The sequence below is a fragment of the Dendrobium catenatum genome, unplaced genomic scaffold (assembly GCF_001605985.2).
Source record: "Dendrobium catenatum unplaced genomic scaffold, ASM160598v2 fragScaff_scaffold_1497, whole genome shotgun sequence".
Lineage (NCBI taxonomy): Eukaryota > Viridiplantae > Streptophyta > Magnoliopsida > Asparagales > Orchidaceae > Dendrobium > Dendrobium catenatum.
In genome coordinates, this window is record NW_021319959.1 from 147,158 (window position 1) to 163,645 (window position 16,488).

The following is a 16,488-nucleotide window of genomic DNA, read 5'->3' on the forward strand; positions in this document are numbered from 1 at the left end:
TATACAATTATATGAGTTCTTCTAGAATTCATTAAAACTGTGAGCTTGTACTTCAATCAAGTACTGTGAGTTATTGTGTCTTTAGTAGATGAATTTATAAGCTTACATCTAATAGATATTGATTGTCATTCATTGGTGCGTGCAAATGAATAATTTTACTCATTCTTCAAAAATACAATTGGAGTGATATATTATACACATTTTCTGGTAGTAGTCAATAATAATTTAAAAAATCATCATCATAATCGTAAGGGATTTGCTTCACAAAATGTAATGGTTGCAGTGTTATTTGATCGACAGTTCATATATGTAGCCTTTGGATGGGAGGGACTGCTGCGGATATGTATGTGATTAGATGGGCGGAGGTGCAAAGACAGTTTGAAGTAACCCATATTAGATATTACTTGGTTCATTTAGGTTATGTCAATATTGATAAATTGATTACACCATTTCACAAATATCGATATCACTTAGTCAATTATCGTGGAAATACATCTAGGTGATATGTTGTTGAGTAAGAGTTATTCAATCATCGACACATAAAACTACACAATGTGGTTGAGTGAACTTTTGGGATTTGGAAGGAATGTTGTCAGGTTTTGATGCACATGCGATAGTTTTTATTAGGTGTTCAAGCATATATAGTCATTGCATGTGCCATTATGCACAACTTCATTTGTTGATACTATAAACATGATCTCTACTTCAATATGCCACAAACAGAAATGCAACATGATGCTCAAGGTGGCAAAGTTTAAATGTTTGATGATGATCCCAATTTGCATGTGATAATAGAAGAAAGAATTCAAGTTGAAGCTATAAGCACAATATCACCATTGATTTATAGAATGCTCATGTAAGAATTTTGTTTTGTGTTGTATACTTCTAACTACATTACATTTTATAATAATTTCTTCATTTCTTTATTTAAGATTGCAAGTCAAAGAAATCGATCGCGTGATAAAATTTATCTCCACATACAAATATATGAAGTCAACAGGAAAAATGATGATTGCTCTTATTTAATAGCTCATATGTGTTTTGGTCAATATTAATTTGTCATTTGCTCTTTATTGAATTTTCAATAATCTTGTATGAACACAAGTTAGGTTTGTTATGTTTTATGTAATTATCTTGAATATTTATCATTATCTCCTTCAAATTTAAATCCTTAGCTGCCATAAATCTTGAAATATGTTACCAAGTAGTTTCTTAGGATTTAATAAGATTTATCATTTGACGTACAAAGCAGTTTTTAGGATTTAACACCCTTAGGAGTTATTAAATTTGGATTTAATGAATTTACTAAATTCTACTAAAGTTAAATCCCAATTGTTGTTGAACATCCCCTCAGTCATGGGGGAAATTATTATGTGTAGGCTCTGGATGTAACTCTATGTCCGGACTCCATTTAAACTAGGACACATGAATTTTTTAAGACCTGACAACCCTACCCAGCCCAGCTATAAAATTTTTGAAATAGTGACAACCCACTCATTTTTTATGTTTTTAAAAAAGAGACCCATGAAAGCTCTCAAATATTTAGGGCTTTTGCATAATAAAATTTTTCATGACTATTGAGAAAAAAATGAAAAATAGATGATGAAGAAGGAGATTTGTTTGGAGGATTTCACATTCTCTGCAGAGCCATTGGAAAGAAGAAAAAGCTTAAGAGTAAGGTGTATTTTACTTATTTAATAATTTGTTTTCAATGTATATTATTTTGTAATATATATTTTGCTGAGCTTAATTTTCAATTGTGAAATCTGTCATAAAGGCAAATACAACAGAACTGTGTTCACCTTCAAGGCATATCAAGTTTTAAAATAAGCCCAAATACTTCAATGAGGAATTTATAAATTAGGCAGCAATAATTTATGTGTTTATTGTGATGTTTCACACACTTTCATTTAGAATGTATTCTTAAAAATTTATTTGTCGAATGCCACAAAACAAATACCTCTGTAAATCAACTATATAAAATTTTATGTAAAATGAAAATTTTGTTGACATTCATTTATTCTCTCAGATATAATTATTATGCATTTTTTCTTTCATTTATGTGATGTTTTGTTTATTTTGATGTTGTATACCGCTGTGTACCCCTATTTACTGTCGTGTAAAATGTACTATGCATTGCTAGATATTGATATGTATTGATGTGTATTCAAGTTTATATGAATCCACTAATATTGTATGTATTCATTTGAAAGCTTTTTGAGCTTTTATATAGCTATGTATTAGAAAAATTATGTAGAAAAATACATCTTTCTTGCTAAAACGCATTATGTATTGCTGTGTATTCAAGCTTATATATTTATTCATTTCAAAGTTTTTTTAGCTTTTACATAGCTGTGTATAAGAGAAATTATGTTGAAAATGCATTTTAGCAAAAAAAAATAAATATATATTACATAACTATTTTAACAAGAAAATTGTATATTACACGGCTTTAACACATCCATTCTAGCAAGAAAATTGTATTTTCCAAGATAATTAATTTATCTAATACATAGTTATATAAAAGCTTAAAAAGCTTTCAAATAAATACATACAATATTAATGGATTCATATAAGCTTGAATACACATCAATGCCTAATAATATATAGTGCATTTTACAAAGTAGTATACAATAGTACACAATGGTACATAGAGGTACACAATGATACACAACGATGCACAACAACGGTACAAAATTACCACATCAATACATAGTAAGTTTTAACCAAAAATTAATTTTTTAACATTATTTCTCTAATATATAAGTGTGTAAAAGCTCAAAAAACTTTCAAATGAATAATGACAATGTTTGTGGATTCATACAAGCTTTAATACACAACAATACCTAGCAATACATAGTGCGTTTTAGCAAAAAAATATATTTTTCAATATAATTTTTCTAATACATAACTATGTAAAAGCTCAAAAAGCTTTCAAATGAATAAATACAATATTTATATATTCATATAAGCTTGAATACACAACAAAACTTAACAATATATAATACATTTTAGCAAAAAAATATATATATATTTGTCAACATAATTTCTTTAATACACAGTTGTGCAAAAGTTCAAAAAGCTTTCAAATGAATAAATACAATATTTATGTGGATTCATGTAGGCTTGAATACACATTAATACCTAATAATACATAGTGCATTTACACAGCAGTACACAACGGTATACAGCGGTACACAACGATATGTAATGGTACATAGCAGTACACAGTGGTACACAATATCAAAATGAATAAAACATCATATAAACGAAAGAGAAAAATGCATAACAATTACATCTAAGAGAATAAATGAAAGTAAAAAAATTATCATTTTATATAAAATTTACATAGTTGATTTACAGAAGCTTGTATTTTTGCGGCATTCGACATATAGAAGAATACATTCTAAGTAAATGTGTGTGGAACATCAAAATGAACATATTAGTGCATTTACACAGCAGTACACAATGATATACAACAGTACACAGTGATATATAGTGGTACATAGCGATACACAGTGCTACACAATATCAAAATGAATAAATTATCATATAAACGAAAGAGAAAAATGCATCATAATTACATCTGAGAGAATAATGAACGTAAAACAAATTATTATTTTATATAAAATTTACATAGTTGATTTACATAAGCTTGTAAATTATGTGGCATTTGACATATAGATTTTTGAAGAATACATTCTACATAAATGTGTGTGGAACATCACAAAAAATACATAAACCATTGCTGCTCGGTTTATAAACTTCTCGTTGAAGTATTTGGGTTTGTTTGAGAACTTGATATGTCTTGAAGGTGAACACAGTTTTGTTGTATTTGCCTTTACAACAGATTTTTCTATTGAAAAACTAAGTTTAGCAAAACGTATGTTACTTCATAATATATATTGAAAAGAAATTATTTGGTAAGTAAAATATACCTTACTCTTAAGTTCTTTCTTTTTTTCAACGACTCTGTAATGAATGCAAAGTCTTTCAAATTAATCTATATCTTCATCACATGTTTTTCTCTTTTGTTTTTCAACATGCATAAAAGATTTTATCTATAGAAGTTCTAAATATTTACCTTGCAAGATTTTCTTTTTAAAAAACATAAAAAAATGAGTAGGCTAATAGCGATTTCAAAAATCTTGCGGTCTTAAAAGAAATACACTTCGGACCAGGAATGCAAGAGCACACTCTAGGGCGAGAGGGAGACGGAACGCAAAAGTGGAAGATGATGTCCCCAAAAGAACCCGCTTCTGATTCACGACTCACTCGTTCTTCTTCCATTAGGTAAAACTTTCATTTCATGACCCTTCTTTCTCGTTTTTGACCCCGTGGAATGCTGAAATGTAGAATTCCGAACTGTTGAATCATTATGCTTTTTGAAATCCTAATCATTCTGGAAGAGTGCTAGATCGGGATAGAAACATGTGAGCCTGATAGAGTTACATTTATTGTTAGCCGAAGAAATCTGTGGGCGTTGGCAAGGTTTTTAAAATTTGAAGTTGTCTGATTATTTTGTCTCCTCTGAGCGCTTGTTTGGTGCATGTCCCTTTTTCTGGCGGTCAGACTCTAAGTATAAGTGCCATAAAATTTAGGCATTCCGTTTGGATACATGATAGTTTAGAGTTCCTTTGAAACCCTAGATTTACACATTTAAATGTCTAAAGGAGGATGGGATAAATGAAAATTAATATTTCTATAATTCAAAAACTATTGTTGAATAGAAGTACACCTATGGATTTGGAAATTCATTTGTTGTAAATGTTGTGTAAACTAATTTGTCATCAAACCATAAATGCTATTAACCTGCATACTTTGAATGCAATAACCAGTCGGTTTATTACTTTTTTCCCAGAGCAAACTAGCGAGCTAAGCTCTAAGTCTATAGTTTGTTTTTTGTTGGTCTTCCATATTTTGACGTGAATTTGAGCTAGTTGGAGTTTGTAAAGTTTTTGCTAGAGTTGTAAATTAGTATCTTGCGTTTAATATCATCTGTAAAGTCTACTATATGCTAACTCGCATTGCAAGGTAAGTTCCATTGGTTTTACCTTATGATGTAAAATTTGGTATTCTATGAGAAGATGTTAATTTATTCAATGGTTGAGGTTGAATGTACGGTGCAACTCATGGAGCATAGCGCATGTTAAGGGCATCTTAGCTATGCAAAGAATTGCAAACATTATGACTCAAAAGCCACATCTCTATCTTGATGTTATATTGTAACAAGCCTAACATGATAAGTTTGCTTGGATCATACCATACGATCTAGTAGGTTGCATGCTTTTTGAAATTCAAATTTCAGTAGAGGTTCCTGCCCATGGCAGCTATTGTTACTATCCACATGATGATTAATATCGCCTATTGTAAATTACATGGTTATGAAAGTAGAAACGGCTTTGAAATGCCGAGGACAGAGAGTAAGACGGAGAGCTGGGAGAGGTATGCTTCACGAGTTCGTGTTCTGGGAGAGGAAACTCAGAGGAAAATCATGCGATGGATTTGTTTTATTGCTTTCGTTTTACTAATTTGGTTTACGAAGTGTAATTTTAATCATTAGATTTGCCATCAAGGGCTCATTATCACAGCAGTATGAACAGGGCGGTTCTTTCGAAATTGGTCGGTCCGTCGGTTTCCCGGTTCAACTGGCAATTCCGCTAGTTTTCCCCAGTTCGATTACAGAACAGTTTCACTAGTAGAATCAAATCGGCTGCCAGATCGGTTCACGATTGAACTGGCCGGTCTAGTCCGGTTGTTAAAATCATGCTCATTTTCATTTCGACAAGCAAATGTAAGAAAATAAAGCTATATGTAATCTTTTAATAGGAATGGTGCACAATATGTTACAATGTAACAAGTGAAAATACTACTACACATGAGAGTTATGCAGATTTTTTTTTTTAATTTTTTTATGAGAGTTATGTAGAATATTATGTTAATATCATTACATTAGGTTAGTGGCATTTAACATGAAAATACTAAACTACCAGTAAATCTCACATTGTCAATTATTTTCCAAACTGTACATCATATATTACTATAGGTAATTAGAAATAGATTTCAGTTCATCCCAGAATTCTCTTTTCATCTTTAGAAGGTGTCATGTCTAAATGTTTATGTCTAAGTCTACAACCCGTAGACATTTGAGGTCGCACTATCTTTATTGCCCGTAGACTTCATATTATACTAAGGTCGCATTGCCTCTACTAAGTCGTACTACCCGTCAGGTTCGCATTGCCCCACCCATCTATCACCAAACATGACAAATTCTTAGACTTTTCTGATCATTGCTTTTTTCCTTCTATGTTATATGACACTTGCCTATCTATATAAACATGCATATGCATGCAAATTGATATAGCTGTCAGGTGTATCAATATATAATTAGGTGTGACTGAATGATAGATTTGTACATAGCAGCATCATATAACAAAATTATTGTTTCAGGAAATTACAAGCGGAATTGTTGCATGGATCATAATTTTGGCTAATCCCCACCCGAAAAGAGTATAATATATCCCCAAAACACTCAATCAACTTTCATTTTGTACTAAAAATGCATATCTTAACTCCTCGGCGTGCAGACTCTCCAATTCGGACATCTCGCTCCCGCTTGCATGTATAAGGTACCTACACCAACTCAAGTAGCTTGAATTTATATTCCTTTTTTATCGAAATAATTAATTTTCAACTAAATACCTTATAATTCTATCACATCATACACAATGAAAATCCTTAAATTTCCTCCCTATATACTATATACTAAAGCAGTTACTAGACAAAAATTAGATAAATTTAAATTAACACTTTACACAATACTCATTTGCATAAAATACATCTCTATATACAAAATAACACACTCTTACATTTCCCCTTCTTTCTCCTTCTTCCACTTCTTTCTTTTCTGCTCTTCGCTACTTACATGAGGAATTAAATAGTTTCACTTACTCCACTTCTTTCAATAGCTTAAATCATCATCGCACATCATTATTTCAATTTTTGTAGCTGACATTAGTGGAGTTTGCTATTAAAGCTATAGGACAAAATTTCATAGGTGCGGAAATATTAAGAGTTTAACTTAGGACTTTTAAAGTATTTTGCATACTAATTTGTGCATCCAATTTGCATTAGGTTGCTTTACATTCTCTTTAGAAATTCCAGAGATTATTTATTTTTTCACATTTGACGTTTTATAATAACTTCTTTTTTTGTGCATTGTAGAAGCCCTAGAATGATACGTTTTCCATCAACTACTGTATAATGTTCAATCAAATTCTTCTCTTGCAGGCAGACTCCATTGCAAGTAATACATGTACTCGGAAACTTCATGAGAATATGGTCTGTTTATGCTTTATACCACCACCTTTCCCAAAAAGGAGATTCTGTTATACTCTTTATATTCAGTTGTTTGGTTCCAGCTTCTATCATATTTTTTTTGTTGCAAAAGCCCTGGAAGGGGAGGCCATTACCGAATTCACAGGTCTGTATGGGCCATTTACTTCCATGTAATTCCTTTCTGTATTTGTATACAATCTATATTTGCAATCAAGTAAATTCTAAAGCAGTGTTATTTCGTTTAGATTGTACCTACTATCATAAATGGAGCAATAATGGCACTATTCTTGATCTTATGGGGAAAAGGTCTTTTGTCTTGTGGTCCACTTATGTAAGTGCATCGGCTCATATTAGAAATGTCATATCCTATCAATGTGTATGTTATAGGCCTTTGGATAAGTTTGAAAAACAAGTTTAAGAACTTTAGCAAGTACAACAACAACAACAAGCCTTTATCCTACTATGTGGGATTGACTATATTTTTTTCTTCTTTGTGTCCTGTTGAGAGTCAAATTCTCATCTAAATCTAATAAAGAATGGTTATTTCTAATATGTTATAACCAAGTCTTTTTAGGTCTACCTCTACCTTTCTTAACATAAGTTAAATCTAATGCATCTACTTTCCTAACTGGGTCATCGGAAGGCCGCCGTTTTATGTGACCAAACCATCTAAGGCGACTCTCTAATCTTATCTTCCATTGGAGCTACCCCAACCTTTTAACATATATGTTCATTTCATATTCCGTCTCTAAATGTAAAGCCACTCATCCACCTGTGCATCCTCATCTATGCAACACTTAACTTAATATTATGCTTCTCTTTTAATGACCAACATTCTACACTATAAAGCATATCAGGTCTCACTACCATCTTATAGAATTTTCCCTTAAGTTTGGGAGGGACTTCACATAACAAGCCCGATACATTCCTCCACTTCGACCATCCAACTTGAATTCTACTAATAATATCCCCATCTATTTCACCATCACTTTGAACAATAGACCTATGATATGTAAAACTTGTGCTTTTATTAATGACTTAATCGCCCAAAGTCACAATTCCCCCATCAGATTTATCATTAATAAAATTACACTCTATATATTCAGTTTTAGATCTACTCAAACAAAAGCCTTAAGACTCTAAGGTTGATCTCCATAATTCATGTTTACCTTCAACTCCCTCTCTAGTCTTATCAACAAGAAGAATATCATCAGCAAAAATCATACACTAGGGTGCAACCTCTTGCAAATGTCTAGTGAGAACATCCATGACTAAAGCAAAAAAGAAATGGGCTTAAGGCTGATCCTTGATGTAATCCAACTGAAATAGGAAAATACTTGGTCAAACCACCTTGTGTTTGATCACAAATAACTACTCCTGCATACATATCCTTAATTACTTTAGTATAAGTATTATTAACTCCTTTCTTATGTAGAACTCTCTATAACACTTCTCTTGGAACTTTATCATATGCTTTATCTACAACAACAATAACAGTAACATCAAGCCTTTACCCCACTATGTGGGGTTGGCTACATGAATTTTTTTTCTCCATTGTGCACTGCTAAAGGTTAAATCATCATTTAAATCTAATAAAGAAAGATCATTTCTAATATTTTTTAACCAAGTCTTTTTAGGTCTACCTCTATATTTCTTAACATAAGTCAAATCGATACATTTACTTTCCTAACCGGGTCATCGGAAGGCTGCTATTTTATGTGACCAAACCATCTAAGGCGACTCTCTCTAATCTTATCTTCCACTGGAGCTACTCTCTAATTTTATCATATGCTTTCTCTAAATCAATAAAAATCATATGTCTATCCTCCTTATTCTCTCTATACTTCTCCGTCAAACCTCTCAATAAAGTATAACTTTCATAGTAGACCTACCTGGCATGAGTCCAAATTGATTTTGAGAAACACTAGTGTCACGCCATAACCTATGCTCCATAACTCTCTCACATAGTTTTAAAGTATGACACATCAACTTAATTCCTCTATAATTCGCACAATCCTGTGCATCACCTTTATTTTTAAAAATAGGAATCAACACATTCATTTTCCACTCATCTGACATCTTTTTAGTGTTCAAATTAATATTAAAAAGTTTAGTAAGTCAATAAATTTCATTTCCTAAGCATTTCCAATCCTCTATTGGAATATCATTAGGTCCAACAGCTTGTCCACACTTTATTTTCTTTAAAGCCTCTTTAACTTCGATTTTACTAATACGCCGATAAAAATAAAATTCTTTATTTTCATTTAGGGTGCTGAGGTCACTAAAGTCAATTGCATTCTCATAATCTTTATTAAAAAGTTTTGCAAATATCTCATTCACCTTTATTGAATATAATTTTCTAATAAAAACACTTTTTGATCTTCATCCTTAATACACTTCACTTGAACTAAATCCTTACTACTCCTATATATATATATATATATATATATATATCTTTCATCCTCCTTTTTATCTAATATATTATATAAATCTTTAAAAGCTAAAATTTTGAATTGCAAATTGCTTTCTTAGACTTCTTACAGGCATCTTTATATTTTAACTAATTATCAGGGTTTGTACAGCTAAACCAATTTTTATTAACCATTCTTGTTTTTCTTATAACCTCTCATCAAACATCCAAGTTAGTAGCTCATGCATGCTAGGAAGATCTAATCTTTGACCATAATCTAAATAAATCAAAGCATGTTGATCCATGAAGGATTCCTAGCCACATTAAATGGAATCTTATTCTCATATAAATATCTTGTAATATCTAAGCATACTCTATTTTCATGTACCTTCATGGAAGCAGAAGGAGAAATTGCTCAAGAGTTAATAAAGGAGAAATTGCTCAAGAGTTAATATTTCTCATCTTCATCAATTTTGACCCAACTAAAAATTGAAATTTTTTATTTTGAGTTGTGCTGGACTTCGAATTGAGCATATACGTGAAAGGGTTGGAGTAGCTCCAGTAGAAGATCAGATTAGAGAGAGTCGCCTTAGATGGTTTGGTCACATAAAAAGGCGGCCTTCCGATGACCCGGTTAGGAGAGTAGAAGTATTAGATTTGACTTGTGTTAAGAAAGTAGGGGTAGACCTAAAAAGACTTGGTTAGAAAATATTAGGAATGACCTTTCTTTATTAGATTTAAATGAGAATTTGACTTTTAATAGGACACAATGGAGAAAAAGGATTCATGTAGCCGACCCCACGTAGTGGGATAAAGGCTTGATGTTGTTGTAGTTGTGCTGGACTTCGTTTGCACTCAACTTGATGTCGACCCTAATGGACCTTATTATAATACCCTAAATTGTTGCAACCAAGTTCATGAACATCATTAGTATCTCGTCACTTCTCCAACCCAACTCTCCCTTTCCTAACCTTTTTTTGCTTTAAAATTTCTTCATCTATTCTATTTACTGAGTTTTTTTATTTACTCTTTTTTAGTACACTCTTGACAGAGTATGCAGGTGCTGTTCTTGGAGTTTTATCTGCATTATTCTATGGAAGGAGAGTCAACATTTGGAAGAAGGTACTATTTGATTTAACATAACGTTGATTTCTTAGCCTGCATATCTGTCATGTTCTCCTCTCAGTTACTATTTGATTTGCCGAAAAAGAATGTAGAGAAATGAATATAACATAAAATTAATATAGTGTTTTCAAATATTTTTGAGTTATTTGGTTGAGTACATTACAAATACGAGAGATTACTTTTTTCTATGTGGTTTGAAGTCAAATTAATTCAGCATAAACCCAACAACGACAATGGGGTGGGTGGCATGGCTACTAATCAATCCTTATCTTGTCAAGAGCAGTGAGATTTTTGGCATGGCTACTAATGTGATTTCACTGCTTTTTCAAAATTGTTTGAAGAAGCCATATTTTTTATTGTGAGTGTAAGACGAATATCTTGTTGATATAGTGGACTGAAGATTTTTGCATCACTACACATTTCATAAATATAAATTATAATGCTTCTGCTGTTTAGTATTCATTGACTTCTTTATTTGGCCAAATGAAGACTTTCTTGGGATTCAATTCTCAAAATTGTCTACGCTTCTGTGTACCGTGTGGTTATTTTTTGGCTAAGCATGACAGGCATCCTTTTCTTTTACTTTTTAAATATTCTTGTAAGTAGCATTGGTCTTTTGCTTAACGGATGTTGTAAAAATTGTAAGATGAATTTTTAGCAGTTGCTAATTTTATTGTTTGGGTTCCTTTTAGATTTTTTTTGATCTAATAAAAGATACTTGGTTTTATCTTATATAGGTGGGTGGACTTTTTGCAATGTCAGCGTCATTTTATTTCTTATCTATTGGTTGGGCAACAAGCAGTTATTCACCATTCCGTATCCAATAAATTGTGAAATATTTGGTTGTTTTATTTTTCACACGTCTCCTAGCGAATGAGTAAAGTCTTGTTGTAAATGGAAACTGTTATTTTTTCTGCTGTGTTTCATATGAGCAATTTTTGTTTTCCAATAATAAAGTGTACTGGACTTGATATTCATAGATAGCATTAGTTCAGAGCGAGTGCATAAAGCTAAGCAATCCTTAGGATTCAAAGAAATTGCAGTGCCCATCTTGGCTGGTGTCTTGTCAGCTTTGAGAAGAGTGATGGCACGCCGTGTTTCACTCAAGGTATGAATTCTTTTGTAGTTTTTAGATTTTCTTGGCTTAAGATCAAAGTTTTTCCATTCTTTTGCATGTACCAATGCATAACTCCTAATTATTTTCCTTGAAAATAAATAGAATCAGCTTAAAAGGCGACTCCATGCAATTACTGTTGCTTCGGCTGCCTGTTTTCTTTTTCCTCTGGCCATGTGGGATACAATCTTAGTGAGTCCTATATTTTTTTTCTGCTTGTAAATGCACATGTATCTTACATTCTATTATTTGCTTAATTTTACTTTTTTTTTAGTCTTAGGCCATTTATGGGAATTTTAATTGATCAAATACAGGGGTCAGAGTCCAACAGCATTGCCAACTTACAGTTTATGAGTTGGGCATACTTGAGCACAATCTTTTTTGGAATTGTGTTTATATTTTACATTGACAATTTAGCTGAGGAAAGGTGAGGTAAACTGTTATATGCTTTGATTATATATTTATCTTATTTAACTTTACAACATTTTTAATATGATCTTTATTACATTTTGCTATGTGCATGAACTATCAATAAAATTATTAGCAGGATGATCCTGCTTTTTAACTGATGGCCAAGTGTATTCCTACTCTAATCATTCATGCTTTTGTTGAAATGCTATTCATCCAGATTTTTTGGCTGGTTAATATTTTAGGTCATACTAATAAAAAAAATCTAAATTACTCACATACACCTGTGCACATGCACACACAGACTCAACTACACATAACCATGCATTGGAAAAAGTGCGCAGCATGAGCAAAGAATATTGTGCAAATAAATTGAAATGTGCAAGTAATAAAATATGTAGCGAAGAACATAGATTTTACTTATTTTCGTCTAACTGCCTACATACTAGGATTCCACTACCAAATCTGTGCTTCATTTCCACAGCTGGTGGAGAAATTACGCGACGTACTGCCTTTGAGGGCAAGTAAAACCCCATTACAAATAGACCTTCTTAATAGGTGGAACACTCTCCAAGTCTTGGAGATTATATTAGAATTGTAGAAATAAGCTTTGAGAACACCTTTAATTTGAACACCTTGATTACTTTGGTATGGCTTTTGTGTACAGAAGATTAACTTCTTACAGCTGTATTTTAATCGGTATTTTTTGACTTGCTATAGGAATTAAACATTTATTAATTCCCCTCAATTGGATCCACAAATATCAAGTAAAATCAAGAGAGCCATTTCATGCATTTCACCGGAGCCACAAGATTCTATTGTGGATCTGACAGGGTCCCTTGAATTTCTTGAGAAATGGCAACGCAATTCCTATTCTCCATATGGTCTTGTTGACGCACCATGTGGGCCCATCGACCCTATTTTTAGTATGGTAAAAATGGATGTTATACATTATTCCAATTGAAACTTAAGATTCTTTTGAGGTAACTGTAGCTTTTTGTAAAGGTGGATATAAAACTATTGTATGGATAATAACTTCTTTCAAAGTTTTTGTGGGTATTATAATTTTTAAAAATTTTGAAAAAGTTGAATAAAACCTTTCTTATAGTTACTACATACTAACAAATTTGATTGTAAAAGCATCTTTCTACTTTATAAATTTTTGGCAAATCGATGGAAAGAAGTTGCCAAACAAAAGGGTTGCAATGGTTTGAAAAGCAAAATAGTGAGAAAACTATCCCGAACACACTCTTAAAGTAAAATTTAGTATTAATACATGTTTTAAATTATATTTTAAATATTTACAAGTAAATACAAGCTTTAATTAGGTCTTTAATGGTATTCATCATTCATGCTCTTTGAGTTAAACTTTGGCAATCTAATTTCCATTACAACATAGACACACTCAAACTAAACTAAAATTAGGACTTGCAGCACCAATCCAGTTCATCTCATGTATTTGTTATTCTTCAATTGGTTCACAAAGGTCCTAGTGAACTGTTTGGATTTGTATGATTGATCCCTGCACAATTCTTGAAGTAACCATTAGCAACTTACACACATTTATTTATCATCAAAATCAGCCATCAATATGTGAGCTCATGGGATCAACGATACATTGAGAATTGATGTTAATTTAGGAAACAGGTTGAAAGGATGTTACCATAATGAAGGTTGTATCTCCTTAAAAATTTTCTCCATTGGCTTCTCCTTCAATATGAACTTCTTTGGTTTCAGCTCGCTATATTTGTTGTTTTTACCTCAGTTCTTCTCTAATGTTTGCCTTAAACATTGCGTAATTGTTCTATTTTTTGGCACAATGGAGAAGACAACAGCTGGTGATCAATCATTGAAGCCAGCTAGAGAGCTGCGTAATGGTTGAGTTTTTGCTGCAGGAGATGATATTTGACTGTATACAATGAGAATAAAGAAGGCTGAGAGTTCCTTGCTGCCCTTCAGACTGTAGAGTGAGAAGGAGACAGAGACAACTAGTATGGGAGGAGATTTTTGAGAATTGGAATTAATGTTTCATTCAAATTTAACTTGAAAAACAAATTTCCGCTAATCCCTATAGATAGAAAACTAGGATTTAGCTAGAAATTTCATTCAAATTCAAGTAAGCCAGAAAATAGGAACTGCTATAAAAGTAACCAACTCTCAAACTCTGGAAATGTGTACGGAAATATAGGGAAATTCCTATAGATAACGAATTCAAGTAAATCCCTGAAATACTCTTTCGCTTGTTTTGCGACTGTTTTGGATCAGATTTAGTTACTAGTTTTTTGCTAGCTTCACTTTGTTTGTCTCCGTTTTTACACATTGAATTTTGATCTTCCATGCTTAACTGACCCCTCCTTTCTCTGGTTTGAGCTGTAGTTGATCTTGATCAAATTATCTACAACCTCTTAGGAAATTTGTGGAAAATATGGGAATCTTCTAAAAACATCTAATACACCTTGAAACATTCTTTAATATTTAAAAAATTTGAAGAAATTGGGAATATTGAGATACTTGAGGATCAAATGGCTATCATTTTGATTATGAATTAGAGATAAGGATCAAAATGATCCTTTGACTCTTTACGAATGACCAAAATGATCCTTGATATTTAAAGGTTCCATTTTAGTCCCTTGATTTTTTTTTAGGGACCAAAATGATTCCATTGAAGGACTAATTTGACTCTTATTTAAAGACCAACGAACCAGATTGGTAGTTTTATATAGTTAGACATTATGTTGGCCTTTCAAAAAATTAGGGGACCAATTTGGTGCTTTTCACTTATGAATTAAGAGTTGAATTTGAAAAAGATTCCTTCCATTATTCTCTCATCTTTCTTTTCTCTTTTTCCATTGGGTTTCTCCTCACCCCCGTCCTTCTTCTCTAGCTCTTACAATCTTCTCTCTAATCTTGTTTGCGATGTTCTATCTTTTTTCATGATACAAAGTAGCACAATTTTCAAGGTGGGAATGATTCCTCTCTTCTACAGAATATACAATTTTGGATCCTAAATCTCATAATTTCTTCAATCATATATATGGAGGATTGAGTTCAAGAAAAGAAAAAATCAAGAAGGACATCATCATCAACAGGCCAAGGGCCCTTCATCAAATTGTCATTGAATCATTCTTCTTTTTACATCGCTTGAATTCCATTTCAATTCAATTTGTAGTTTAAGGCCACTTACTTAAAATTAAATCTAATCAGGCAGGAGCTATTCTCAAAATTTTTTATTGGTATTACATAGTAACAAACTGCTAGTTTTTCCATTGATTCTTGAAATACTTGCAATTGTTTATCTAATCCCCCATCCAATGTTTATTTTTAATTTAATTCCGAGTTGATTATAAATCAATCCTGATAGTTGAAATAAATTGAATTGAATTGAGCTAAACTTTACTATTTCAAATTTGAGTTTTGGTAATCTTGCTCAAACTCAATTCACTATCAGCCTGATATGTCTGTTAGTGGGTGTTTGGGGCTAAAGGGATCTAATATGGATATCTGCATCAATCATCAAATCCAATTTTGAGCCGTATAATTACTATCAGTACATGTTATATGTTGGGACATGTTGATTGGAAATTTGCAGATATTGAGGGATTATCTTATTTTGGTCTTGAAGTTTAGCACTCTAATTTTTTGTATCATGTGTTATAGATCCTTGTGTGTACGTGGTTTCCTTACGATTCTTTTTACCTATTTTCAGATTGCGTCTTGTTTTCTCCTCTCCAAGGCATTTAATGGTTGCTACAGGCTGCATAATCGTCATGGAGATGACATACAAAATGGATTTCTCTCTGTTGGGTTTTCTGATATGCTCTTCGGTGCTTGCATTCGGTATAATCATTATCACACTCTTCTTTATTCTAACTCACATTCTAATTTGCTAAATGTTAAAAATAAGCATTTGCCTTTATGCCTTTACCGATTCTATTGCCAAATTGTTGAAGAAAGGAGATATCATTCGTTTTATAAATTTAATTTATTATTTTCTGATTCATTGAAATTTTTGAATAGTTGTTTCTCTTACGTTAACCTGATGAAATCTTTATTGAAGGAAATATGCTTTTCTTATTTTCTCAATCTTGGTACT

The 16,488-nt window shown here is 32.0% G+C and overlaps 1 protein-coding gene across 5 annotated transcripts in view; it reads left to right on the forward strand.

Annotated features, from left to right (window-relative positions):
• Positions 1-4,104: 4,104 nt before the first annotated feature.
• LOC110106087 overlaps positions 4,105-16,488 on the forward strand; it is a 30,979-nt gene continuing 18,595 nt past the window's right edge. Inside the window, exons 1-10 of one of the 5 annotated variants that reach the window (XM_020835833.2) lie at positions 4,105-4,293; positions 7,291-7,341; positions 7,422-7,483; positions 7,584-7,669; positions 10,786-10,870; positions 11,611-11,689; positions 11,831-11,981; positions 12,093-12,179; positions 12,302-12,414; positions 16,102-16,232. In XM_020835833.2, coding sequence (XP_020691492.1) covers positions 4,184-4,293; positions 7,291-7,341; positions 7,422-7,483; positions 7,584-7,669; positions 10,786-10,870; positions 11,611-11,689; positions 11,831-11,981; positions 12,093-12,179; positions 12,302-12,414; positions 16,102-16,232 — 955 coding nt within the window. In that variant the 5' untranslated portion in view covers positions 4,105-4,183. Of the gene's footprint in view, positions 4,294-7,290; positions 7,484-7,583; positions 7,670-10,785; positions 10,871-11,610; positions 11,690-11,830; positions 11,982-12,092; positions 12,180-12,301; positions 12,420-16,101; positions 16,237-16,488 lie in introns of those variants that run through there. The other 4 variants (XM_020835831.2, XM_028700363.1, XM_028700362.1 and 1 more) reach the window with 4 other exon arrangements.